This window comes from Falco cherrug, chromosome 11 (genome assembly GCF_023634085.1).
Source record: "Falco cherrug isolate bFalChe1 chromosome 11, bFalChe1.pri, whole genome shotgun sequence".
NCBI lineage: Eukaryota > Metazoa > Chordata > Aves > Falconiformes > Falconidae > Falco > Falco cherrug.
In genome coordinates, this window is record NC_073707.1 from 23,416,280 (window position 1) to 23,442,009 (window position 25,730).

The window sequence follows — 25,730 nt, forward strand, 5'->3', positions numbered from 1 at the left end:
CAGCACAGTGATGTCCTCAGAGGTGCTCTGGTCCTCCACACTGGGGACAAAAGGGCAGGTGGCAGCACTTGGGTTCCCACGGGCTCCATCAGGCCTTAGTCCAGTGCAGCTGTACTGGGGTGACCGGGGGAGCATTGCCCCAGAACATGCACCATGGTCTGCCCTGGCACCAGTATGGGTAGCTGTGTGGCACACCCAGCCCCAGGCACTGGATTGCTGTGGGTGCTGCAGGCAGGCACCTCCTTGTGGATCTTTGTGCTCCCATGGAGGTGCAGGGCACAGAGCCCTGCTGTCCCTGTGCCAATGGGCACCGCTGCCAGGCGCTGTGTCTGCAGCCCCCACCATGAGCTCAGGCAGGGCTGGCTTCACAGCCCTGGCTGTGGGCACTGGACCCTGCTCTGGTCCTGTCCGGTGCCACTCTGCGAGCACCACCCCACCAGCCAGTGGCACTGGCTTGCAGACCCTGTGCACCCCAAATACCCACCCCCCACATATGCACCCACAAACCCAGCAAGGCCAGGGCCCACAGATTCCACTGGTGCCAAGTGTGGGATGCAGGGGCACAGCCCCGTGCCTGCTGCTGCTAGGAAGAAGCAGGGAGCCGGGTGGGCAATAGCTCCAGTTTTAATAAATACATTGGGACCCCCATCCACAGGCACCATAAATTATGTGACAAGCCCAGCCAAGCCAGGATAGGTGCAGCAAGACAGGGGCCAGAGAGATTTTACACTATGTACAAGGCGGGCATGATGCTCACTGTGCCTGCCGGCCAGGGGGGCCTTGAAGGGGAAGGGCAGCAGGTGCCCTGGCCTCCACCAGCCCGGCTGTTGCCCACTGGCATGAGCAGGCAGGGCAGCCCCGGCATCGCAGCCGTGCTGAGACGGGGTGCCCAGGCTGGGTGCCTGGCTGTGTCCACCCCACCATGCTCCTCTGTGCCCCCCGCCCTGTGCGGGGGTGATGGGCGGCAGGGACCCCCCCCAGCCGCCCAGCCTCACTGCGCACTCGCACGGCTCTGGGCAGCGATCACTGCTCAGCGGCTCCACATCTCTGCTCTGGCATCATGGACCTTCTCTCTTGCATCCAGAGGGGCATCTGGGGCTGCGGGGTGGAAAGCAGGGCTGAGAGACAGGAATGGCAGGTGCCAGAAGGGCACTTGGACTGGTCCCAGCCCTGGCTCAGCGCCCAAGGGGGCTGGGGAGGTGTATGGACCACCACAGGCTGCTTGGGGGATCAGTGCCCACATGTGAGCACTCGCACTCACCACGGCACTTGGCGCAGCAGGGATTGTCCTTCCTGGCAGCGCTGGTGCAGGCGGCCGGTGGGCACTCCTGGCGCTGGCAGTGTGTCTCCCCTGACTGTGGGGCAGAAAGAGGGGCTGAGCACGGTGGCTGGGGGACTGGCAGCTCCTCAGGGTGCAGTGGGTCCTTAGGGTGCCACTCTGGGCTACTCTCCTACCCAACCCTGAAGCACGGGGGACTGGCACAAGGGCACCTTCTCCTTTCCTGGCCTGGCACACTCACCACACACCAGCACAGGATACACTTCATTTCTCCGAAGGGGGGCACGGAGGGGTGCCAGCTCTCATTGTTGAGGTACCAGCGGCGCCCGAAGCGGCATGCCCGCGGCCCGTCTGCCTGCATGGTGTCGGCCAGTTCGGGGACACTCTCCTCTGGGGCTGCAGGAAAAGGCACTGGGAGGCTGCCCACCCACGGCAGGGGCACCCCATGGCATCACCGGTGGTGGCACGCAGGGACCGTGCTGGGACAATGGAGGGCAGAAAGGGGAGGTGTATGTACCTGGGCACTGCTTGCAGCAGTCGGAGGGGCTGGCGCGCACAGGGTTGGCACAGGTGAGCCGTGGGCACTGCACCTTCTCGCAGTGCACTTCGCCCGTGGTGCCCTGCGGGGAGTGCATGGGGCTCATGGCAGGGAACAGGGCAGATGGTACAAGGCACGTATGCCCCTCCCTGGTTTGAGCCCCTGCTACAGTGCCCAGCAGCTAAGAGCACCCATGGGTGCTGGGGCAGCATTGCTCCCAAACCGCATTGGGGGTCTGGGACCCACACTCACTTTGCAGGTGCAAATGGCACATTTGATGAGGCCAAAGGGGGGCACAACAGGGTGCCAGCGGGTGCCAGAGCCTCGCCATGTCTTGTCCCCGTCAAAGTAGCAGCCTGGGAGAGGAAGAGGAGGAAGAGGTGGGCACAGCCCATGCGGGGGTGCTGGCGAGGCCAGAGGGGCATAGCTGCCCCCTCAGGCTGCGTCCCCTAGGACTCACCCTCACTACTGTCCCGTGCCCGCTCCAACTTCAGCTCCTCCTGCCCGGTCTTCTTCTCTGCAAGGATGAAGAGGGCCATGAAGGGGTGCACATGGTACCAGCAGCAGAGGCTCAAATGGGGACACCCCCACCTTGTTTCCACAGCTCCCCCAGACCCCTGCCTGGGACCCCTCCCCAGACCCCAGGTACCTTCACAGATGGGGCAGCACAGCTCCTCAGGGTGCACCTGGTGGGTACAGTTGAGGGGCTGGCACAGGATGGGGTCACAGATCACCGTGCGCTTCTGGGGGCAGCAGGTATGGGGCTCGTTACAGGGGGGCACTGCTGATGGGTGTTTCCCCCCCAGCATGTCCCCTCGGCCTATACCTGGCAGCTGCAGATGGAGCACTTCTTGTCATAGTCAGGTGACCAGCGCGTGCCATGCGCCCGGTGCTGCCCCTCAAAGAAGCAGGAGTTGGGGTCCTTCTTCAGCTGCTCCAGGTCCCTGGTCTTGGTGTCCTCAGAGAGCTCGGCCTCCCCCAGGGCCTCTCCCGGGGCCAGGCGGGTCCCTCCTGTGTGGCACCGGTTGGGGATGTGCACCTGGTGAGGGGGCATTGGACAGGAGGTTTGGCGCTACCGGGGGAGCCTGCTCCCCATGCCAATGCCCAGCTGCCCTCCATGGTCAGGGCTGGCAGAGGAAGCACCCATGACCACAGTACATGTCATGTGGGATTGCTGGGACCATGCCACACTGTGCTCCCCAGCCTGTGCCCTTCTCACCCTGCTCCAGGCAGTGCCACCCAGCTGTGGACCCCGGGCAGTGGTGGGGATGGGTGGGGGTGCCCTGCCCAGATGAGGACCTACCCGTCCCCGCATCTCCCCATTGGGGTGGGCTTTGGTGCTGACTTGCAGAAAAGCAGTGCCCTGGGCCAGGTGCTGCAGCAGGTCGGCATCCAGGTCCTTCACCACCCCCTGAGCCTGCCGGGGTGAAAGGGGCACCAGTGGGACACATGAGGGCTGGCCTGACCCCCGCCATGGGGTGCCCCAACCAGGTGCCCACCTCACCTCAGTGCTATAGAAACCCTTGAGCAGGCGCTTGTGCTGGTGGGGACGGGCACCCATCTCGCCCAGCTCGGCCACGCCGTGAAGGTGGGCACTGACGGTGCCATCGGCTGGACGGCCCAGCCCCGCCACAGAGATCTCGTAATGCAGGTGGCAGTGCTCGTCCAGTGAGAGCCAGGCATGTCCCCCGGCGCCACTGCCCACCGGGGGGGACACCAGCTGCCCTGCCAGTGCCACGGGCATCTCTGTGCACAGACAGGGGCCGTGGGAGGTGGTGGGGGTGTGGGGTTGCTCCACTGCCCCGCATTACCACCCCCGGTGCCCCCTGGGTACCTGTGTAGCGGGCGAGCAGCCCACTGTAGGGCAGGGAGATGATTTGGCCCCGCAGTTCGCCCTCTGCCCAGTCCTTGGTGGCCACGTTGAGGAAGAGCTCATTCTGCAGCAGCATGTGGGCATCACGGGCGCTGGGGCTCTGCCAGGTACCCCAGGCCTGCCACCGGTGGGAGACCACACAGGTTGGGACGGGGACTCACCCAAAGCCCCTGTGCCACCCCCACCAGTGCCACCCAGTGCTCACCAGCCCGTCCTTGTAGCTGGGCGTCATGTCAAACAGGACATTCCTCTTGCTTTTCCGCCGGGGTTTGGTCTCCAGCGTGATGCCCACCACCTCACTGGCAGTGCCCACCACCTGCACCTGCAGGCAGGGTGATGAGGGGCAGTGCTCGGGGAGACACCCCTGGGACCCCTGGGAGGGAGATGGGTGCCCCCCCACTTACCTGGTACTCCAGGGTGCCATTCTCATGCAGTGCCAGCTTGGCTGAGCCCACCGCCCCCGTCTTGGTTGGCAGCAGGGCATCTGCTCCGCACAGCACACTTTGGATGGCTTCAGTCCAGGGAGAGAGGCATGGGGTGGGGTGAGGTTGATACAGGGGGGGCATGGCCACCCACCCCGCACCCTAGGGTGCCTGCCCCGTGCTCACTGTCACAGCTGCGGCGGATGGTGATGGTGCCCGCCAGCTGCCGTGCATGCCGGCCCTCCGTCTCGGCCACAATGCGGAGCTGCCCCTGCACCAGCCACTGCAGCTCACGGGCAGACAGATCACTCAGCACCTCTGCAAAGTCGGGGTCCTGCCAGGAAGGGGCACAGTGCCATGGCTCAGCCCTGGTGCAGCAGGCACCGTGGCTGCTGCAGCATGCAGGGGAACGGGCGGCTTTACCTCCATGGTGATGTTGGCGTGAACCTCCCGCAGCATCTGACCCTGGTGCAGGATGCGGACCCGCAGCAGGACCCAGGGCGATTCTGTCCGTGGCAGAAGGAGTTGGACCTCCTGGACTGGGGGTCTGCAACTGCTGTCCCTCTGCTCCCAAACCCACCCCTCTGTGCCCACTGCCCCCAGATCTCTGTACCCAATCCCCCACTTTGTTGCCGGCTGCCTGTCCTGTCCCACACACCTGGACCCCTACACACACTGTGAGCCCCACCATTCCTCCCTCCACCCCCCAAGTCTTCACACAATCCACATGCCAAACCCATCCTTCTCCACACTGACCCCCTCATTCCGTACAACCTTCAGCACTCCCTGGCCCCACCCCCCCCATAGGTACACACCATACACACCCCTATGCATACCTCAAATTATGCAGAAACGCCTATGCACGCCTAACCCCCCACACCATGCCCACCCTGAACCCTACACCCAGCCCGTGCATCCACCCTGAGCCCATGGGTGCTGACCCATGCTCGCTGAGCCACATACATGCCGTGCACCCCTCCAGCCCTATGCAGCCCCTCTAGGCAGTGCCAGGCCCCACGGGGTGCCTGTGCCTGCCCTTACCCCCAGCACCAGGTTCCAGCAGCCCCCGGGCCATGAGAATGAAGTGCAGGTTGTTCTCACTGTCGCTCAGCGTCAGCATGGCCATGCCCCCAGCACCCAGGTGCGTGGGGGTCTGATGAGGTCAGGATGGCACCAAACGTCTCTGTGCAGGAAGAGGGAGTGTGAGGGGCATCCCCACGGGCACCCACTGGGTGGGCATGCAGGAGACTGACTTACCTGCAAAGAGTGCCCGGTGCTTGAGGATGTGCCCATGGACCTCTCCGGAGGGCTGTGCCCGGGTGACAAGGGACACACGGAGCTGCTCCCCCCGCAGCAGCTGAATGTTGGCCTTGGACACCGTCCTCCACATCCCGCAGAGCTGTGGGTGACAGCAGGGCTCAGCAGGGGCTGGGGTGCACCTCATGCTCGGGCAGGGGGAAAGGAAAGGGCACCATGCCCCCCTGCCCTCCCGGCCCCCTCTCACCATGCCATCCTCGGGGGCAGCGCTCTTCTGCACGGGGTGTTCAAACAGCACATTGCCCTCGGGGTCACTGAAACGCACCCGGCTTGGCCGCCCCAGCCTGTGGAAACCCAGGGGGTAAGCAAGGAACCCCCTCCCCAGCACCACCCTTGCTCAGCACTGGGCACAGCAGTGTGTCAGGGAAGGCACGCAGGGGTCACCGATTTGGGTGGGCAAGATAAGGATAACGTCCCCCCTGGGGTGCCAAGCACCATGCTCTGCTCGCCCACACCTGGGCTGGCCCAGCACTGCTGTCCCACTGGGTGCCAGCTCAGCACGGGTCCCCTGGGCTCCCCTACCCCAGAGCAGTGCCAAACTGGCGCTGAGCGGGAGGGGGGTCCCCGCCAGAAAAGGCAGCAGGGCAGGACCTGCCGGGAGCAGAGCGCTCAGGCCTGGCTGTAAATTAGGAGCATTTTCGGCTCCGTTTGGCTCCCCCCCGGCAGAGCTGGAAATTAGTCACCACTTTACTATGCAAAGGGGCCTGGAAGCGAGGAAGAGCTGAATAAACTGGAGTGGGAAGGAGGGAGGGAGAGGAGAGGCTCCGCCGCCGGCAGGCATCCAGGGAGGGCATGGCGAGGATGGGGGACCCTGGCAGCACAGCCCCGGCGGGCACCGCCAGCAGAGCCCGTGGTGCGGCACAGCGCCTCTGCCGTGCTGTGCCAGCGGAGCCCTGGAGCTGTTCCCATTTGTTCCCACTCCAGACCTGGAGGCGAATGGGTGAGGCCGGACCGGCGCTGTGGGTGTGCCGAAATCCCGGCTGCTTGCCCGGCTGGACCCCCAGCACGTTGCCCCCTCCCCAAATCTCTTGCCTTGCCAATGCAATGCTGTGGCACCACAGGGGGATATGGGAAGGGAAACTGAGGCACAAACACCATTGCATCCCCCCTTTTCCCAGGAGGTTGTCTGCTGTGCCAGCCTGAGACGGAGGACCGGGGGCAGGACTCACCGCTCATAGCTGATGGAGAAGAGCAGGTAGGAGCGCAACAGGGTGAAGTGAGCCTTGGCCACTGCGCTGGATGTGGGGTGCCATGGCTCCGGGCCACTTGTCAGCAAGGCCACAAACTCTGGGAAGGGGATGCTGATGATGGTGGGGAACAAGGGGGGTGCCCTGCACCGCTGCTGCCCACTCAGGCAGGTGGCTCACCTGTGCGGGCATCATCACGGGCCAGCCCCTCGGAGCTGAGGTAGGAGCGGTCGTTGTAGGGCTTGTCCAGATCATCCTCCTTGTCCTGGAAGTACTCAAAGGTGTCGAAGGGGGGTGCGGGGCTCTTCTCTGGGGGGCCTGGCAAGGCTGGCATAGGGTGGGCACAGGGGGAGACCAATGCACCAGGCTGCTTGTGCCCAAGGGCATGGAGTGGGGGGCAATAATAAATCCCCCCTCCTGAGACAGACCGAGATGTGCCCTGCGAATCGCTGTGGGGCTCTGAGCTGGGGTGTGGGGGACATGCTGGGTGCGGGCAGATGGACAGGCAGGGTACTGTTTAGCCCTGTGCATCTCTCTCTGCACCCCTCCCAGGGTAGCTCGGGGGTGGCTGTGCCCATCAGGGATCTCTCCTGCCCAGCACCTCAAAGGCACCCTGAGGGCACTGACAACCTCCATAACAAAGCCAGAAGCCCTTTTTTGGGGTGTGTGTGCAGTGCCCCCTTTCCCATGCCCACGGGGGACCCTGTGGGTGCTGGAGGGGCTCCCCACAGGGAGGCACCTGCTGGCCTCACCTTTGGGGCAGGTATGGCAGCAGTGCCCGGGCAGCAGTGTGGCCCGGGGACAGGCGGGCACAGGGCAGTCCTGCTTCATGTTCTTGCAGTTCACTTTCCCTACTGGTTTCCCTCGGCGGTTCCTCTGCTGCGGGGTGGGGAAGAGCCCAGGAGAGCAGTGCCAAGGTGTGCCAAGCCGTGCCAAGGTGTGCCAAGCCATGCCCCCCCGGCACAGCCTGGCTCCCCCCATCCCGGCCCATCTGCAGACCCCGCGGGCAGCCCGGACACCTTGCGCAGCCCCCAGCTGCCTGTACAGCAGCCAAGCCCGGGCCCCCTCCCCACGGCCCCCAGCCCCCTGCCCAGCTGTGTGCGGCCCCGCCAGCCCCGGCCTCGGGGGGCTGCTCGGAGGGAGAGGGGGGGAGCCGGGGGGCCATCTCCGAGGAGGGGGAGGAGGAATGAAGCCTGATACTTTAAACCCCCCTCCTCCTCCCCACTGCCGCGGGGGAGGACATCCAGGTGTCCGGCTGGCTGGAGGGATCCCCGCTTCCTTCTTCCCTGAGGCAGGGGGTGCTGAATGAAAGGGTCGAGCTCCCCCCCCCCCCGCCAGCCCCCTCCCCAGCAGGGCCGGGTCCCGGAGAATGTCCCGGGGGATGTCCCGGGGGAAGGGGGTCCCGGCGGCGCTCACCGGCTCGCAGTGGCAGATAACGCAGCGCATGATCCCGAAGGGCTCCCCCAGGTCCGGGTGCCACGTCTCCTCCAGGGCATAAAAGTGCCGCCCGAAGGCGCAGCCTGCGGAGACCCCCCCGCCACCCACCACCGCCGCCCCCGGTCACCTCCGGGCCGCGGGCACCCCCCTGCCGCAGCCCCGGACAGCGGCCGGCACCGCCCCGCCGCCCGCTGCGCACGGCGGCCGCTCCCGGTGCCGCGCCCGGTGCCGGTCCCGGCCAGCCGCGGGGGGGCCCGGAGCGGGATGCAAGGAAGGGGAGCGGGAATGCAGGCATGCGGGGCAAGGACGGAGGTGCGGGTGGCAGGGAGGGGGTGCGAGGAGCGGGATGCACGAAGGTGGGGGGTGCGGCAGCGGCTTGCATAGGACGGGGGGTGCCCGGAGCGGGGGAAGGAAGGCGGGGGAGGTGTCCTACCTGCCGCCCCCCCGGGAGGCAGCGGGTCCGTGTCGGGCCGGATGGGCAGGGCGAGCTTGGGGCGGGCGGCGCGGCCGGGCAGGAGCAGGGCGAGCAGCAGCAGCAGCGGCGGGGCGGCGCGCATGGTGCCGGCCGGCCTGGGCAGGCAGGCGGCCGGGGGCGGGGAGGGGGGGCCGGGCGCTGCCTGTCGCTGCCGCCGCCTCTGCCCGACCGCCGGCTCCGGCTCCGCTTTATAGGCGGCGGCATGGGCAAGCGGGAGCTGCGAGCCCTGTGCAAACAAAGGCCCCGCTAATGAGGCGCAGGCAGCGGCCGGCCGGGGGGGGACGCGCCCCCGCCGCGCTCCGACCCCCCCCTGGGCCCCGGCCCCGCCGCCCCCGCCGGGCGCGGGCCGTCCTGCGGCACCCCGGGGGGCGCAGCTGCCCCGCCGTGCAGGGGTACCGCCGGACTCGGGGTGTGCTGGGGACCCCCGTGCCCATTGCCCCCACCCCCCCCTTCCCCCGGGCACGGGGGACCCCCGGGTGTGGAGCATCCCCACTCAGATACCAGCCCCAGGGCACAGGGTACCTGAGGGATGCCTTCATCCACATACCCTCCCTCAGGGCACGGGGCACCCCCAGGGGCTGGGCGTCTTGGGGACACCCCTTACCCCAGCTCACACAACAGCCTAGGGACCACAGGGCACCGTGAAGACGCCACCATCACCATCCACACCCCTTCCACAGAGCTTGGGTTGTTCCTGTACACTGGACATCCTGGGCATGCCCCCATCCACATGCTCCCACAGGACATGAGCCCCCCCGGGAGTCTCCTATCCACATCAGCCCCCTCAGGAATATGGCATTTGCTGCGCACTCCCACTCAAATGCTCTCCTTCTCAATCCATATACTCTCCTGTAGCACGGGGCATCTCCTGGGCACAGGGCACCCCGGGGGCTCCCCGTCAACACAGCCCACCTTCAGGCATGAGCCCTCCCGGGGCTTATTTTGCCCCCCCAGGCATGGGATATCCTGGGAACTCCTCCATCCACTCAGCCCCCTCCCAGACCACTTGGCATCCCAGGATGTAGGGCACTGCAAGGCACTGTCCATCCACACAGTCCCTTGTGGCGCACGGACCCCCTGCAGACCTCTCCCCCACGGCCAGCCCTTCAACAGCACATACAGCTCCTCCATCCACTCAGCACCCCTGAGCATGGGCCCCCGAAGCATGCGCTCCCCCCTCCAAATCCACATTACACTCTGCAAAGTCACATGCACCCCACAACTTGTGCCCTTGACATCCCCAAATCCCTCTGGCTGCTGCCCACCCCGGGCAGAGGAAGGCTCCAGAGTGGGACCCTGGGCTCCTGCCCACCAGTGACAGCGGCTGTAGGGGGACAGGAGCCTGGATGCCTGGGTTCCCTTGCCCAGGGAGGGGAGGGGGCAAATGTGGAGGAGACCGAGAGAGCAGCACCCAGCACTGGTCCCGCTCTTCACCCACATGTGCCTGGGCTGGCAAGGGTGGCAGTGGGCAGTGAGCAGACACCATGGAAAAGCCTGGGGAGAGCATCATCCTGCTGGGGAAACTGAGGCATACGCCGCAGGGAGGGGCGGCTGGTGGGGAGGGGGACCAGCATGTGCCATCCATGTCCCTCCCTGCCTTGCCACCCCTGCCGAGGGTAGCAGGGAGGGGTGGCATGTGCGTGGCGGGCGGGCGCCCGAAGAGGGGAAGGCGGGTGGGGAGAGGAGGAGGGGGAAGCATGGGGCTGCCAAAATCAACTCCGGGCGGTACAAACACCCGGCCAGCTGCGCGGTGTAGCTAGGGAAACACGGCACAGCTGGAGCACAACAGGCTCCTGCCTCCCCAGAAGGCTCCTCCTGGGCCACTCCATGGCCCAGACAGTGGCTGGGGGGGCTGCAGCCCACCACCCCGTGCCCCCAGTGCCTGCCCGCCTGGGATCACCCATCCCTGGCTCACCCATGGCTGCCCCATCACATTTTCTGCCCTGTTTTGGCACGTGTCCCCGTGCAGCGGACATCCCTCCCAGGGAGGGCAGTGGGGCACGGGGGCTTGGCCATGCCGGGGACCTGCCCCGTGGCAGGAGCTGGTGCTGGCATCAGGCAGTGAGGAGCAGCCAGACTTCCCCTGGCAGGACAGCCTGCTGGCATCGCCAGGGCTGGGACACTGCCAGGGCCCTAGGCATCCCCTGGGCATGGCCATGCCCTACACCCTGCTGCTTGCAAGCATTTCCTGCAAGCAGGGACCATGCCCAGCAGCGTGGCACCCCCCTGGGCCCGTGCCCTCCCCACTGTCCCTGGTGGTGCCACTGACCTGTCCCCTCTCCTCTCTCCCGGCGTCCCGGCTGGCCTGGGATCTAGCAGCACGGCAGGCAGGGGAGGGCTGGGGTCTGCGTGGCCATGCCAGTGTCGCCATGCAGTGCCCGCTACGGCACGGCAGCGACCCTGGGGGACGGCAGGACGCGAGTGGGGCTGAGCAGGGAGGAGGCAGGCGATGGCTCCCAGCCGCCCTGCTGGTGCCAGGAATCCGGCGCTGGCTCCGTGCACCCAGAGCTCGTCACAGTCTCCTGGCTCAGCTGTAGGATGCAGGGAAGCAGCAAGGGAAGCTCCCTCCCCTTTCCCATGGAAAGGAAGGAGAGATGGGGAACCTGCCTGGTCGCGGCCCTCAGCATGGGGGAAACTGAGGCACGGGGTGGCAGCCTGAGGGAGAAGGGTGCTGCAAGGGTGTCCCAGCACTGCCAGGCTGGGACTGGGGTGGTGCGCTGGCACTGGGCCTGGCAGGGCAGGAGGGCACTGGGCATCCCTGCCTGGGGAGGGGGCATTGCCACTGCAGTGGGGGCACACAGGCAGGGAGGAACAGATGCTCCAGCTGTGCCTGGGCATCCCTCATCCACAGCTCCGGCCGCCCCTGGAAATGCCAAGGGGTGCCCCCAGAAGAGGGGCAGAGGGCAGGTTGCCAGAGCCTCGGGGGTCCCTGTGCTGGTGGGGAGGGGGTGGCGCCGGCCGGGGCGGCACTGGGAAAGGGTCCCGGTCCCGCCAGCTGCTTCCCAGCGCCCGCACATGTGTGCCGGCAGCACCCGGCACAAAGGCGGCTCTGAGGCGCTCCAGAGCCCGGCCTGGCGCCGGCACAGCCCCAATGGGGCTGCCGGCTGCGGGCAGCTGGAGCTGCACAGGGATGGAGCCGGCCGGCCGTGGGCAGCCCCAGACACCCCGCCTGGCACCCACACCCCCGGAGCGGGCACCCGGCTCTTCCCTGGGTGGGCGGGTGCAGGCTCCGTGGGGTGCCGTCCCATCACAGTGCAGGTGGGACACCCCGACGGCACCCTCCCAAAGAGCCGGCAGCACCGCCAGGGCTTTGAGGGCACGTGTCCTGCCCGGCGGCGAAGGTCCCGCGGCGGGTCCTGGTGGGCCACGGTGGCGGGGCTGTGCCGTGCCTGGCATGGGGGTGTCGCAGCGGGCCCTCGCCAGCGTTCCTGCCCCACGCAGATCGCTATTGTCTGGCCTCATTAGCTGCTGCCTGCTCGCGGCTTTGAACATGAGCCGGGCTCTGGGCGGCAGGAAGGAGCCTCTGCTCCCCGGGGATGGGGTCAAGGCAAAACCGCATGCCCCGACCCCCCCCTTCCCACGCCTCCCATCGCCTCCCGGGCACCCCGACACCCTTCTCCCTGCACCCGTGCCAGGTGTGAGCCCGGAGCTAGGAAGGCGCAGGGGGCACCCCCTCTCTTGAAAAAGAGCCCCCCTTGACCGACAAGCCATTGGCCTCCCCAAAGCTTTGTGCTGAGCGCGGCTTGCCCCGTGACTAATCCCCCCAGCCTCGCACACACGCGGCGGGGCGGGGGGGGCTGTCGTAATGGGTGGAAATATCTCATAATTCACGTTGGACACGGGGATTACAGCCGTTCCGGCAATATTTGCACAACTGGTAGGCGGCTTGCAGGGCTGGGCCGCCCCAGACGAAGGCCAGGGGGTCTGTACATGGAGGGGGTTTTGGGGATAGCAGGTATGGGGACGGGGATGCAGCCTGGGGGGGTCACGGAGCAGGGGGGGAAGTGGCTGTTTTCTGTCTGCGGACACATGGAGTTTATTAAGGCGGGCGCGTTGCCAGCATGGCGGGGATGGCTGGGGCTCTCACCTTCGTTTCAGCCCGCTGTGGTGGGCACGGGTTGGGGAGCAGGATGGAGACCCCAAAGTAGCTTCATCTGCAACGCCAAGCAGATCCTGGCTGTGCCCTGGGGCACTGCCCCTGCTCCTAGTGCCCTGTCAACTCCACAGAGCTCCCTGCTTATAGGAGCACCCAAAGGTGCTGGGGTCCTGCCATCCCCAAATGCCCCCTCCTCAAAGTCCTTGCGGGGTGACCCCAGTGGGAGGAAGGCAGGGGGCATGCAGGGCATGGGGGGGCCGTGTTTGGCATGGGGATTAGCAAGCTCCCAGAGCGATGGTGGTCTCCCCCCTCCCCACCGGACATGCAGGCAAATATTTGTGCCCAGACTTCGCAGGACAGCGAGAAGGAATTTCATTCTTGCGCCCACCTGCGGCTCGGCCGCCTGGCATTAACCCCTTCGCCACCCAGTGGGATGGAGAGAGAGGGGAAAGGTGCCCTCCTGGCACGCCCCATGCCCCCCATCAGGATGAGGAGCTTGGCTGATGAGCAGGATGGGGGGAGGGGGCACGGTGGGATTGCCCCAGATGCCAGCAGGGCCACTGGCACAAGGTGCCCTGGCACAAGGCAGCGACTGGAAGGTTTGCCCATGGGCATCCTCTGGGCAGCACCCAGGGCTTCGTGCCTGGGTGCTGGGCAGCATGTGTCCTGCTGGGTATTGGGAAAAGTGGGGAAAACCCTGCCAGCCTTCACCCCCACTGAGCTGTGGCTCCCTGGCCAAGATGCCTCTTGCAAGCCCCTTCGCCCAGCAGCACCACGGTACTACTTCTCTGGGACAGGCTGTGTGGAGTGGTGCAGGGTGCGGAGGGTGTGAGGAGCAGGATTTGCCCACGGATGTTTATTGGCAATTTGCAAATGTAAAAAAAGGCCCAGAGGGGTCAGGGGGTACCCAGCTCCCGGGGGCTGCATGCACACAGGGAGGGGGCCAACCTGGGTAGAGGGTCCCTCACTGCCTGGCACCCCCAAGAGCCCCGCTGTGCTTCTTTCCCTGGCCCCGGGGCCATCTGTGTCCTGAGCAAACTGGGCTGTTTGCTCACACCGGGATTAGCTGCTCTCTTTGTTCCTTTGACTTTCTCTTCCCTTTATGCTGAACCCTTTTATGGGGGCTTCAAAGGGGGCTGGGACCCCCCTCCCTGCCCCTAGAAGCCCAGGGTTGCTTCCCATGCCCCCCCACCCCCTGCCTTGCACTGACATCCTGGGGATGCCCACTGAGCACATCTGGGTGGCCTACAGGAACAGCAGCTGTGACACCCATACATGCTCTCCTCCCCCCCACCCCCCACCCCACCCCCCCCCCCCCCCCCCCCCCCCCCGCTGCCTGGCACCTCCGGCTGCCCTCAGCACCTTGCTGAAGTGGGTGCGAACGGCTGCCCCCCCTGCAGCGGGATTCCCGATACTTTGCACCCTGTAAGGAAAGGTGGGAAACTTGGCACCAAGATCCGGCCAGCTGCACAGCCCCACAGCCCCCCGCCCGGCTTCCTGCCCCCTGCCAGAGTCCTGCCCGGCTTGGCCAGAGCCCCCATGTCCCCTCTTGGGGTCCACTGCCCCCACATCCCCTCCCTCCACAGTACACAGTATCTGTGGATTTGGGCTGGGGGAGACATGGTGGGCAAACTGCAGGGGCTCCCCTCCACATCCCTCCCTGCCCCGCTGGCATTGCCCTTTTCAGCAGAAGACTACTGCAGGCGGGGGCTCCCACTGCCCACCAGCTGTTGGCACAGCTGGAAAGGAACCTTTTGGAGAGAAGGGGCTGTTGTAGGCATCTTGAGGTGCCTCAGTGCCCACTGGGGTTCAGCAAATATCCAGTTTCCAGCTGCCCTCTGGTTTACCCTGATTGGTTCGTTTGCCTAATTATGAGGGCAAGCAGGGAGCGCAGGGCACCGCAGCTCTCCAGCCTGGCATTGTCAATGGTTTTGCACCCAGAAAGGGACGGGGGTGCAGGCATGGCAGAGGCACGGCAGGGACTGGCACAGGGCCAGCAGTGGGAGCAGGGCCAGCGCTGGCAGAGGGGGCTGAGGGTGCTGGCTGGCTTGTTTGCAGCTTGTCACGTCCGCAGAGACGGGGCACGGCCGTGTGCGGGAAGCCCTGACGGTGTTTGACCCCAGTGCTCTCCACTCCGGCTGCTGCCAGCTATACCCCAGGGGAGCTGGGCTGCCAGTCACGGCACCTGCTTGGACCCCCCATCTGGGCACCCTGCGACCCGCAAGGTGGGCTGCCGGGCACCGAGCAGGGCATGGGGCAGGTGGAGCAGGGCTGAGGTGTTTACTTTGACTGTTGTCACCCGGCCAGGCACTGCCGGGAACTGCCGGCCGCAGGGAGAAGGGTGGGAGCGCGAGAGAGCAGGGGTGTGGAGAAGGAAGCGCACAGGCTGTGGGGGGGACCAGGGGCAAGAGGATGTGGGGTGGCAGGGGTCCCCCAAAGGGAAGCCCAGCCCCAAGGGTTATCTAGGAGTGTACCCCCACACGTGCTGCAGGAAGTGCATGTGTGCACACGTGGGCTTGAGGGTGCACATCGGGGGTGTGTATGTGTGCGCCATATGGACACACAATGGGTGTGTGCACCCCCCCGTCTGCAGCCAGGGTGCTCTGCGGGGGCTGGGTTTGCTGCGGGGCAGGGGGTGACATGGCCATGGAAGGGCCTGGTGCTGGACAGACCCCTGTGCTTCTCCTACCCAGTGAGGGGCTGTTTGTGGGTGCTTCACCTGACCCACCCCCAACCAACACCCCTGGGGAAACAGCCCCAGGGCCATGTGCCAGCCAGTTGCCTGAGCTCCATCACTCTCCCCAGCTTGGAGGGGTCCCCCTGCACCACAGCCACACCAGGGTTCTCCAGCTCCCAGTTACCTCTAGGTAATGGATACAGGGCTCAGAGCCCACCTCTGGGCAAGGGTCACTGGGCTTGGGGTCCATCTCTGGGCGATGGATACAGGGGTCAGAGCCCACCTCTAGGCAAGGGTCACCAGGGCTGGGGTCCACCTCTAGGAGAAGGTAACTGTGCTTGGGTTCCACCTCTGGGTGAAGTTGACCAGGGACGAAGTTTACCTCTGGGAAAGGGTTTTTGGTGGCCTTCAGGCCTTGCTGCCACAGCACCACCCTGTCAGAACTGATGGTCCCAGGGCCGCCCAGCACAGGATCACCAACACCATCTCTTCTGCAGGTACCAAGGCCACCTTCAGCCCCTGGCCAGGCACAGCCGAGACGCTGGCCGCTGACATCCCCACAGCCAAGCGCTCAGGCCGGGGGGCAGGTGAGCAGCCCCGGAGGGCGCCCGGGGACGCCCTTCCCGTGCCCTGAGCCAAGGGAGGAAGCGGCCGGAGGCAGGAAGCCGATCCCCGGGCCCGGGGCCCCCGCCGCGATTTTGCTGGAAGGTCAGTGGCGACACAACAGGAAATCGCGCTGCCTGGGCTAGGCGGCCCGGCCGGAGCCGGAGAGCTGCGCCCTGCCGCCCCAGGGGCGCCCCCGGCCCCCGGCCCTCCGTCCCGGCTGGGCAGCTCGCGGGGAGCCCGCGCCACCACCGCCCTCCATGGAAGGGGGACGGGAGCTGGGGAGCAGCCGCTGGCCGCAGGGTGGAAGATACAGGGCCGAAGCCCCCAGCTGAGCATGGAGCTGAACAGTGAGTGCGTGGCTAAAAGGGGGGAACGGGAACCAGCAGGAAGGGGCATTGTGTGGGCAGCGGACATCACGGCCACACAGCCAGAGCGTTCCCTGCATGGGCGCCGCAAGGGATGAGCCCCACAGACGGGCAGCAGACCCAAGAGGGTGGCTCTGGCTTGGTTGGACCTGGCTTCCACCTGGACGCAAGGGCAGTCAAGCATCTCTCCATGCCCATCCCAGGGAAGCAGGCTGCGCTGAGGGCTTTTGGGGACAGATGCAGTGCCAAGGCAGGCGGCGAGGCAGGTGGATGCACAGAGGGCCTTTGAAGAGGAAATGCCTCTTGCCAGGATGGGCAGTCACTGGGCACAGCAGCCACCTGGCTGAGAGGTGTGCAGGGCAGCAGCGTGCCAGTGGCACTGGGGAAGGCAGTGCTGGCAGGCGAGCCCTTGGCCGGAGCAGCAGCAAGTAGCAGACTAGCACTGCAGGATGCTGCAAGCAGGGATTTTTCCCAAAGCGCACGTCACACCCAGAGCTGCTCCTGGCACAGATCGGGAGAGTTGCTCCCAGTCTGTGCAGGGAATGCAACCCTGCTCCCCACCTGCAGCAGTCGAAAAACCTGGCACAGATGTGACTGTGCAGCCCCCTTGGCACACACCACCAGCACGGAAACCCTGGCTCTCCCCAGCGAGCACCGGGCACCCGCACTGACTGACCCAAGGGCGGCAGCAGGCCCTCCTCAGCCTCCCTAGACCTCTCCCTGCACCCCTACCGCAGGGCTGCCAAGGCCACCACTGGGCTGCGGCGAGATCTTACCACCGCAGACATGGCCCTGGGCTGCAGCTGCCCAGGGAGGCATGGCACAGCGCCCATGGTAACCCTGTCTCCCCCAGGACTGCTCCTCCTCACATCCTTCCTCCTGCATATGGAAGAGGGCCGTGCCAGCCTAACACGGTTGGTCTGTGACAACAGACTCATCCAGAAGTACATCGGAGAGGCCAAGGACATGGAGAAGAGAGTGGTGAGGATACAGTCCCCCACCAAAACCCAAGGCCAGGGACGGGCACAGTTCCTGGTATCTCACCTCACCATCTCCTCTTCCCCATAGGGCCAGTGCCAGGCACTGCCTGCACTCAACCCACCTGCGGGTACTGCCCTTTGTGGGCTTCAGCCACCAAGAGTGGAAATCCAAATCGGTGAGAGGGGCTGGGAGGATGGTGCTGGCAGGATGGTGCTGCCACTAGGGTGCCCACGGGGCTGTAGAAGGAACCCCTGGGATGGCACAGGCACCAGCAGTGTCAAACAAGGTGCCTGTGGGTGTACCTGGCGGCGTGGGGAGGTGGAAGACCCCATCCAGACTAGAGTGGACATAGGAATGAATCAGGCCCACGGGTCAGCCCGCTCACTGCCTGTTCCCCCAGAATGAGACCAAGCGGCAGGAGATCCTGTGTGACCTGGCACTGCTGGTGGGTGCCGTGGCAGGGGCCCAGAGCCAAGTGACTGAGGAGTGTGGGTCCAGGCAGCTGAACCAGCTTTACCAACATGCCAACTCCTTCCTCCTGCTCCTGCAGACCTTCAGCTGGGAGGTGAGACCTTCCTTCCCAGGTCAGACAGACCACCCTGGCACTGGTGCCGGCTGCACTGGGCTGGGTACAACAGCGTTCCTCACCCCTCTTGTCCCACTCTCACCCTTCAGGCAGGACCCTGGGAGCCAGGCTGCTCCCAAGGCTCCATGGAGCAGACCCAAATCACTGGCATCTTTCTCACCTACCGGCAACTGGTGCAGGGCAAGCTGCACTTCTTCTTCAACGACCTGGCCAAGAACTTGTGCAAGCAAGGCTAAGGGTGTGACAGAGAGCCTTGGTGCAGGGCCCAGTGAGGCTGCACACAGGGTTCACCATCGATCCCAGGTCAGAGCAATCCCGCTGGACACTAAGCTGTGCTCTGGGTGCCCAGGAAGGTGTCTTCAGGGAAAGGGTTGGCTCCTGTTCCTCAAGCTTTCAGCAACTGCATGGCCCATGGAGGCAGACAGCAGCAACACCCACGCACCAGTGGGCAGAAGCCCTGCTCCCACTCTGGCAAGCACCTCTACTGTGAATGCTTTACAATTAAAGAGCTATTTTTCTAAAGAGTTGTTTATATCCTCCTTTTCCCTCACTACTGTGGCCTTGGCAGGGGGCCTGCACACCCCCAGGGGCTTCAGGAAGAAGCAGCCCCTCGGGGACCTGCTCCCGGCCTCTCCCCTGCACCCAGCTGCCTCCCGCGGCAGCCACCAGCTCTGCAGGGCTGGCAGGCTGTGTCGGGTTCCAGACCCACTTGGGGACGTGCGCTACCACTCCTCGCCCGCTACACCCACCTGCCTCTTCCTACCCCCAGCATGCACCGTGCCCAGAGGGGTGGCAAAGAAGAGCCCAGGGCAGGTTTGGACTACCTGTCCTTTGGGAAAGTGGTATGGGCCCCCTTTGCCCCCCATAGGCGTGTACACGCTCCCTGCCAGCCTCATCTCTCAGCCAGAAGAGCCAGATCTAGAAAATGCATCCTAGTTTAATGAAGAACAAGCCTGGCCTGCCTCAGGATGGCTCCTTAGGAAACGGTCCCCAGCCTCGAGGCAGACAGGCAGTTGTCCCAGTCCAGCTGCCCTGGCCAGAGCCAGGGCTGATCCTGCTGTTGAAGCACGGGATGGCAGAGGTGAAGAGACTCCCAGCAGGCAGGACTGCGGAGCACACAGCAGTCTCCACTTGGCCATCAGGCACCTCTCTCCTTGTAAGAGGCGGTTGCGGATCCCAGCAGGAGTCAGAAGAAGCTGGGATGAAGAGGGGACTTCTCCCTCCTCCCCAGCTCTGGGACATCCTGCTGGATTTGGGGTCACAGGGCTCCTGTTTGCTTGCCAGCAGAATGTCTTTGGGGCAGCCCACAGAGGCAGGTTTCCTAGAAGGCCAGCTTCTTCATCAGCAGGTAAACTCGAGAATCCACTTCAAAACCATGCAGATTGTTTGCGTCTCCCTGCAGCCGCATAAGCAGCCCCCCATAAGACACATAGGCAGAGCTGGGGTGGGAAAAAGAGGAGCAGTGAGAGCAGGGAATCCCATGGGAGATCCTAGTGCCTCCCCCACACCACCTCAAGGCACCACGCCTCCCCACTTCTGCCAACAGGCACTCACAGGCGCGTGGCTGCTTCCGTGGAGGTCTCATCCCCTTCAATCCTGTACACCTTGCCATACATCACGTACTCGAACTGGTCTGCCCTGCAATGGGAGTTCAAAGAAGAGTCAAACCTGGGTATTCCCCCAGATAAGCATCCTTTGGGAGAAGGCACCTCACAGCCCCTCAGCACTTCACTTTTTCTCTCATCCACCCCACGTAGGTCCCAGCTGGACGCCCATACCTGGACGGCCTGTCGTCTGTGGGGTTATACTCGCCATCATCCAGGGTGCCATCTTCATACAAGGTGCTGGCAATGACCAGGCGGAATTTGTCCCCTGGGAGGAGAGGGCAGAGGAGCGGTGAGGAGGCAGAAGGTGCAGCCACAGCAGATCTTGGGGTGATGGCAAGAGTGGCAGGTTTAGCACAAACCCTGTCCCTGCCTTCAGCCCTCCAACAGGATTGTGGGAAACAAGGGAAAGATCACACTGGATCCTCTTTCTCCCCATTCCCCACAGGCACTGGTAACCACCATGGAAGAGACCAGATCCACCAGGACACCACCGCTGATGTTTTCACAGGACACAGCAAGATACTCTCGTGGAAGTCCCAGAGAGCCTGGCTGGACCCTGGGCAGGTACACAAGACCCTGCAGTGTCAGTTCCAGCACTTCTGTGCTTCACAGAGGGTAAGACTTTCAATCATTCAATATATTTAGCCACAGAAGCTCATTTCAAAAGGTGTCCTTTAAAGCTCAGTTGCCACCAGCTGAGGCAATTTCACTAGACAGCATCTCTGTGGAATGGGCCAGAGACATGCCTGAACACAAACAGTGAGGGCAATCAGAATCTGGCTCAGCCCCAGCACACCGAGAGTGCCCAGTGCCTCCTGTGATCTGGAGACAGCACAGGGGCTCAAGGACAGCTCATTCCTTGTTCACAGCAAATTCAGTCCCCCTCCCCCAAGCACCAACACACACCTCTCTAACCTCGCCTGCCCGTGCTGCCACTGCCTCAGGCACACTCTGGACTAGCAGCCTAAGGGCTTACCGAGGTCCACAGGGTAGATCTGGATGTTCACGTCCAAGATGAGGTCCATCTTGAAGGACTCACTCTCACAGTGCAGGCGGGACACTGGAGAGAGGAACAGAGTCAAGGGCAAGGACAGAGAAGACTCCCAGGGGCCATGTGGCAGCAGGGTCCCCACCCCAGGCTGGCACCTAAGCTATTTGTAGGGAAGAGGTGTACAGCGCATGGGGATGGATGCCAGAGTCTGGGAGCTGACTGAGGTGTGCACAGATGGGGAGAGGAACACGGTGGTGCGGGGATCCGAGCACACCAGGAGCCGTGGGGGTGCGAAGGGGCACAGAAGCCGGGCTGGGGAAGCAGGGTGCACCGGTGTGCAGCAACACACGGTGGGGTCGGTGCCAGATGATGGTGAAGGAATGCGGCACTGGGGACACCGCCGGCGGAATGGGCAGGGGGGAAACCAGTGCGGGACGGGGACGCGCTGAGGGAGCTCACAGGACCCCGGCGGGAGGGCAGCGCCAAGCACCTTCGGCCTGAAGCGGCGCAGGCCCAGGCTGGGGCCCGGCGGGAGCGCCGGGAGGGCGGGGAGGCGGCGCGGGGCCCCACTCACCACGGTCGAACTTCTTGCCCTCGGGGTCGATGTCCTTCACGTCGAAGATGTCCTCGAAGAGTATCCCGGCCATGGCGGCGCCTCCGCGTACCTGCTCCCGCCAGGCGCCGGCCGATGACGCGCCCTCACTTCCACCGCCCCTCGGCCGGCAAAGCGCCCTTCCGCCGCGGGGCGGAAGTAGCCTCAGGGTGGGCGGGGCGATCGGGCGGTGGCGGGAGTCCGCGCGGCCCTAGTGCGCGCCTCCCCTCCCCTCCCCGGGCTGCAGATTCCCGGCGGGGTCACCGGGCTGCGCTGGCACCCCCGGCGCCGGGGCACCGCGATTGCGGGGGGACACTGCAAAGGGGGGCGGCCAGATGGGGGTCGTTGCAGTGCGGCGGGGGCGCGCTGCAGTAGGGGTGCATTGCGATGGGGTTGCATTGCAATGAGGGACACTGCAATGGGGATGCGCTGCAGTGAGGGCGCACCGCAATGGGGGCGCACCGCAATGGGGGCGCACCGCAATGGGGGCGCACCGCAATGGGGGCGCACTGCCATGGGGGCACTGCAATGGGGGGATTGCAATGGGTGCACTGCAATGGGGGTGCACAGCAGCGGGGGTGCATTGCAGGGGGGTGGGCTGCAGACAGGGGTGCACTGCAGTGGGGGGCCGGCCTGGCCCCGGCGCGGCCGCGGTGCCGTGGGCTGCCCCCCGGAGCCTGCCGCCGGCGGGGCTCCTGCGCTCGGCTCCCCCGGGGAGGCGGCCCGGCCGGGTGCCGGCAGAGGGAGCTGCGAGGCCGCGGATGGAGCCGCGCACGGCGCCGAGTCCCCCACGGCCAAGGGCGGGCCCCGGCCCAGGGCCGCCCCCAGCCAGCGGCCCGGCCCCGCGGGGGCGGGGGTCCGGGCTACCCCGCGGGGGGCTCACAGCGCCCCCCAGCCGTGGGGCAGAGGGGCTTCACCCGCCCCCCCGGTCGCCGCTGGGCACTGGTGTGATGAGCTGCGCAGCCTCAGCAGCCAGGGGGGCTGCAGCCCCCGCCGGCACCTCCCCCCTCCCACGGCAGCCACGTGGGGGAGGGGTGGGGGTGGCCCCCACTCGTGGCCTGCCGATGAACCGTGAGGGGAGCGGGGGGACGGACGACGACTGGGGGCGGCTTCAAGTGCTGGGGCACCACGGGGTGCTCGCACCTCGGGCAGCTGCCGGCGCGGGGTCGAGAGTTCAGCCCTGCCCCCCCCTAGCCCCCCAGTGCCCCCCCCATCTGGCCTCGAATCGATGCTGCCCTGGCTTGGGCCAGATGGGGACAGAGGGGACCCTGCCCCCCCCCGTTTGGGCAGAGGGTCCCTGCCCGGAGAGGGCAGCGAGGGGGCTGGCACAAGGGCAGGTGGTGGGGCAGGTGTCCCGGTGTGGTGGGGACCGAGGAGGGCGGATGGCACGGCATCATGTGCGTGGCACATGGCAACAGCTCACTGGCGACCACGAGGCCATGAGTGGGGACATCTATGGGACACCGGTCCGTGTGTGTGGCCCTGGTGCCTACAGCGAGGTGGCTGTGTGGGGACATAGCCCACGCTGTCCCCGGGAACCAGACGTCTCCAGGATGTGGCCCGGGGCGGTAGCCGGTGCCCCCCATCCCTGGATGTCTGTGGTACCCCAGTGCACCCCTGTGTGACCTCTCCATGGCATGTCCCTGCCGTGACACAGTGCCAGCGCATCTGCGAGGCACAGGCAGCGGGACAGGGCAGCGTGGTGACACGCAGTGGGGGGCTCTGGTGTGCCGGGGAGGGGGCTGGTGGGCTGTCAGGGGAGGCGTGCAGGCGGTTCATGGCGGGGTCACCCTGCGGCTGTGGCATTCAACGGGGACAGCCTTAATGCGCTGGGACATAACCCCGGCTCTTTCTAATCATCATCCGGATGGGTGATGCTCCCCCCCCCGCAAGCCTTGTGCCCCCTCCCTACTCTGCCCACCCAGGCTCGCATGGGGCACAGACCTCCAGATCCCCCTGCCAGGGTGTGTGGCCATGGCCAGGCACCCTGCCTGATGCGAGGGTGGGGTGTGGACCCCCTCCTCAAGCCCCCTGCGCCCTCCCTGGCATCCTGCAGCCGGGGTGCCCCTGCCTGCTGTGGGGGTGCAGGGCTGGGCTGCGGAGGGCAGCCGGGGCTGTGCACATTGCCAGGGGGTGGCAGCAACACACAGAGCATGGCAGAGCACCCCCGGGGTGTGCCAGACAGGGGGACGTCTACCCTGGCCGGGGGGAACCCCTGCCTCAGCTAGGCTCAACAGTCTGACCAGTTGCCCCCTCCAGCATCCCCGAGGAGAGATCTGACCCACCAGGTGAGGGGCTACTGGGCTGGGGGAGGGGGGGGGGGACACAGGGTTGTTTTTTGGGGAGGGGCCCATGTGCCAGCCCCCACTGTGCTCAAGGGTACCCCCTGGGAGCCCACTGTGATTCAGGCTGTGGAGGGGGGGGCCTGGCAGGGTTGTGCCCCCTGCTTGGATGCTCTCAGGGCCACTGCAGGGTGACACAAAGGGCTTATCCTGCCCAGCTGTCCCTGCTTGCCCCTGCTGAGACCTGGCACACTTGGTGCAGGCCGGCAGGCAGCCGGGGCTGTGCTCACCAGCCGGTGAGGCAGCCCCCCATGGGCACTGCTGCCCGCGGACCCTGCCAGCTGGCAGTGCCGTCTGTCTCCCTGCCCTTGCGGGACCGGGGCACACCTGAGCCCCGACCCTGGGCACAGGCGGGCATGGCCCCACGCAGAGGTCACGGGCACACAGCCACCCGCAGGACCAGCTGGTGGGGCAGAGGGGACACAGGTTTCCAGGTGCCCCCCAGATGCCATGGGGCCGGGGTGGCAGCAGGAGCCTGGCATGGACCTGAACCCGCGGGCACTGGCTGTGTGGCATGGCCACGGTGCCAAGCCCCCTCCTCAGCCCCAAGCCCTTTCCTCGGCCTCATGCCCAGGCAGCCTGTGGGGCAGGATCAGCTCGGGGGGGCTGGCCCTGGCGTAAATCTGGCCGGCATTGGCAGAGACCAGGGTACCCCGCTTTTCCTTGCATTACATCCCCATCTGCCCTGGCTCTGCCTGTGTGCTTGCTGCCTTGCTGACCCCATGCCATGCCGTGCCATGCTGTGCCATGCCATAGGAGTGGAGGTGGCCAGAGGGACCCATGTCCCCAGCTAATGCCAGCCCTGTGCTGCTGGGGGGTGAGCAGATGGTCCTGGGGCGTGTGTGCTTGTGGGCACGGGGAGGCTGGCACTGCCTTCAGCGCCGTTGCCGGCAAGCACCCGTTTGCCAGCCAGGTGCCTGGCGTCGCCTCCTTATCTGGGATTAAACAAACCCTCCCCAGATCCGGCGCCAGGCACTGCCCCAGTGCCCGTGGGAGCAGCTCTCCCCTACCCCGCAGCCTCCCATGCCTGCTGCTCCCCCCACGCTGGGCTGCGAGGTCACCCACGCTGTGAGTCCCTGGGGTGAAGAGCCCCCCAGAAGCTGACCCCAGGCTCCTCTCGCTCTGGTCATGCTGTAGCCCCCAGGGTCTCTGCACAACGGGGCAGCCAGGCCAGTCACACCTGGCGGGGGGAGTACCCAGCCAGTACCTCCAAAGCAGGGCACAGGATGGCACTCTCTCTGCCCCTGCCTTAGGGCACCCCTAAAGCATCCTGACACAAGATGGCACCTGCTGGGGGGTCCCCCTGTCTCATCGTGGCTGGGGAGGTGCCCATGCCCTCAGCATGATGGATCCCGGCAGCCCCAGTGCCAGTGGTGCCAGGCACCCTGGAGCAGGGGTGCAGCCCCCCTCGTTAGCCGCTTGGCTGTTATCTTCTGCCGATAAATTATACAACACAAGCACGCCTTTGAAACGCAGCCAGACCTCCATCCGGCGGGGTGGCCTTTGGGGGCCCGACATCAGCCATTTGTGGCTGGGAGGAGGTCAGCGACATGGTTTCAGGCGCTGCCCTGGTGAGGGGGTGCTGGCGACAGGCTCCTGGGCTGTAATAGGGACCCGAGGGCAAAAGCAGAGGAGCAGTGGGGCTGGGAGCCTGCCTGCACCCCTGCCTGCACCCCATGCCCATACCTGCTGCATGCAGCTCTGCCTGTACTGCCACCCACCCTGCCTGCATTCCTACCCGTAGCCCCTGCCTGCAGCCCCTGCCTGCCCCCCTTGCTCGTATCCCTGGCTGGTGCCCCTGCCCGTTTTGGGGTGCAGGGCAGCAGCGGAGCCCGGCCGGCCGGTGCTTCAGAGGCGGCGGCGGCCCTTGTTATCCGCCGCCACAAAGGAGCCGAACCGCCACCGCCGTTACCGGAGCAAACAAGGGCAGGGCGAGGCTGGCAGGGTGGGCAGCTGCCGGCACCTGCGGGCACCCATCCCCGTGGCACCGTTGCGGGCTGTGGGGCGAGGGGCAGAGTGGCACTGTCCCCATGCCCAGGGATGGGGGTCCCCCCATGCACCCCGATGTCGGGGAGCCGAGTCTGGGGGGCTGCCCAGGGCCGGTGCATGCTGTACACATGTGCTCCCCACCAGCTCCGTGGGTGCCCCCGTGGGGTGCAGCAATGGGGTGCAGTGGCCTCCCTGCACCCTGATGGGTTGGTCCCCACCTGGGCCGGGGGCTGGGCAGGAAGAGGTGAAGCTGAAATTAAGCTGTTAATGAGCCCGTCTGTCACCAAGGCACCAATTATGCAGGCTGGGAAGGAGGAGATGATGGAGGCTGGTGTGGCTGGGGGAGGGGAGCAGGATGCCAGGGTTCACA

The 25,730-nt window shown here is 65.8% G+C and overlaps 3 protein-coding genes across 4 annotated transcripts; 1 reads left to right on the top strand and 2 right to left on the bottom strand.

Annotated features, from left to right (window-relative positions):
- Positions 1-611: 611 nt before the first annotated feature.
- On the bottom strand, positions 612-8,735 carry CHRD (chordin). Its single transcript, XM_055723676.1, is given in 24 exon segments — positions 612-1,098; positions 1,262-1,355; positions 1,521-1,675; positions 1,797-1,899; positions 2,070-2,173; positions 2,278-2,334; positions 2,467-2,560; positions 2,644-2,856; positions 3,121-3,234; positions 3,322-3,563; positions 3,652-3,808; positions 3,896-4,012; positions 4,095-4,201; positions 4,299-4,446; positions 4,536-4,618; positions 5,154-5,262; positions 5,264-5,295; positions 5,370-5,511; positions 5,617-5,713; positions 6,599-6,716; positions 6,797-6,943; positions 7,369-7,495; positions 8,033-8,136; positions 8,487-8,735. Coding segments are annotated over 24 exon segments (2,856 nt in total). The 5' UTR covers positions 8,611-8,735; the 3' UTR covers positions 612-1,030.
- A 5,870-nt stretch (positions 8,736-14,605) lies between these two features.
- Positions 14,606-18,379, top strand: LOC102051023 (erythropoietin). The gene is given in 7 exon segments (XM_055724120.1): positions 14,606-14,849; positions 15,799-16,254; positions 17,126-17,253; positions 17,341-17,379; positions 17,381-17,428; positions 17,654-17,818; positions 17,929-18,379. Coding segments are annotated over 6 exon segments (540 nt in total). The 5' UTR covers positions 14,606-14,849; positions 15,799-16,241; the 3' UTR covers positions 18,076-18,379.
- A 379-nt stretch (positions 18,380-18,758) lies between these two features.
- POLR2H (RNA polymerase II, I and III subunit H) lies at positions 18,759-21,170 on the bottom strand. 2 transcript variants are annotated; one of them, XM_005438468.4, is made up of 5 exons: positions 21,012-21,170; positions 20,423-20,506; positions 19,618-19,711; positions 19,394-19,477; positions 18,759-19,278 (listed from the first exon to the last, which is right to left on the bottom strand). In XM_005438468.4, the coding sequence occupies exons 1-5, from the start codon at positions 21,082-21,084 to the stop codon at positions 19,161-19,163; spliced, it is 453 nt and encodes a 150-aa protein (XP_005438525.1). In that variant the 5' UTR covers positions 21,085-21,170; the 3' UTR covers positions 18,759-19,160. The 2 variants fall into 2 exon arrangements, with proteins under 2 accessions (XP_005438525.1, XP_005438528.1); XM_005438471.4 differs by lacking the exons at positions 19,394-19,477; positions 19,618-19,711 and having other exon boundaries at positions 19,181-19,278.
- Positions 21,171-25,730: the final 4,560 nt, after the last annotated feature.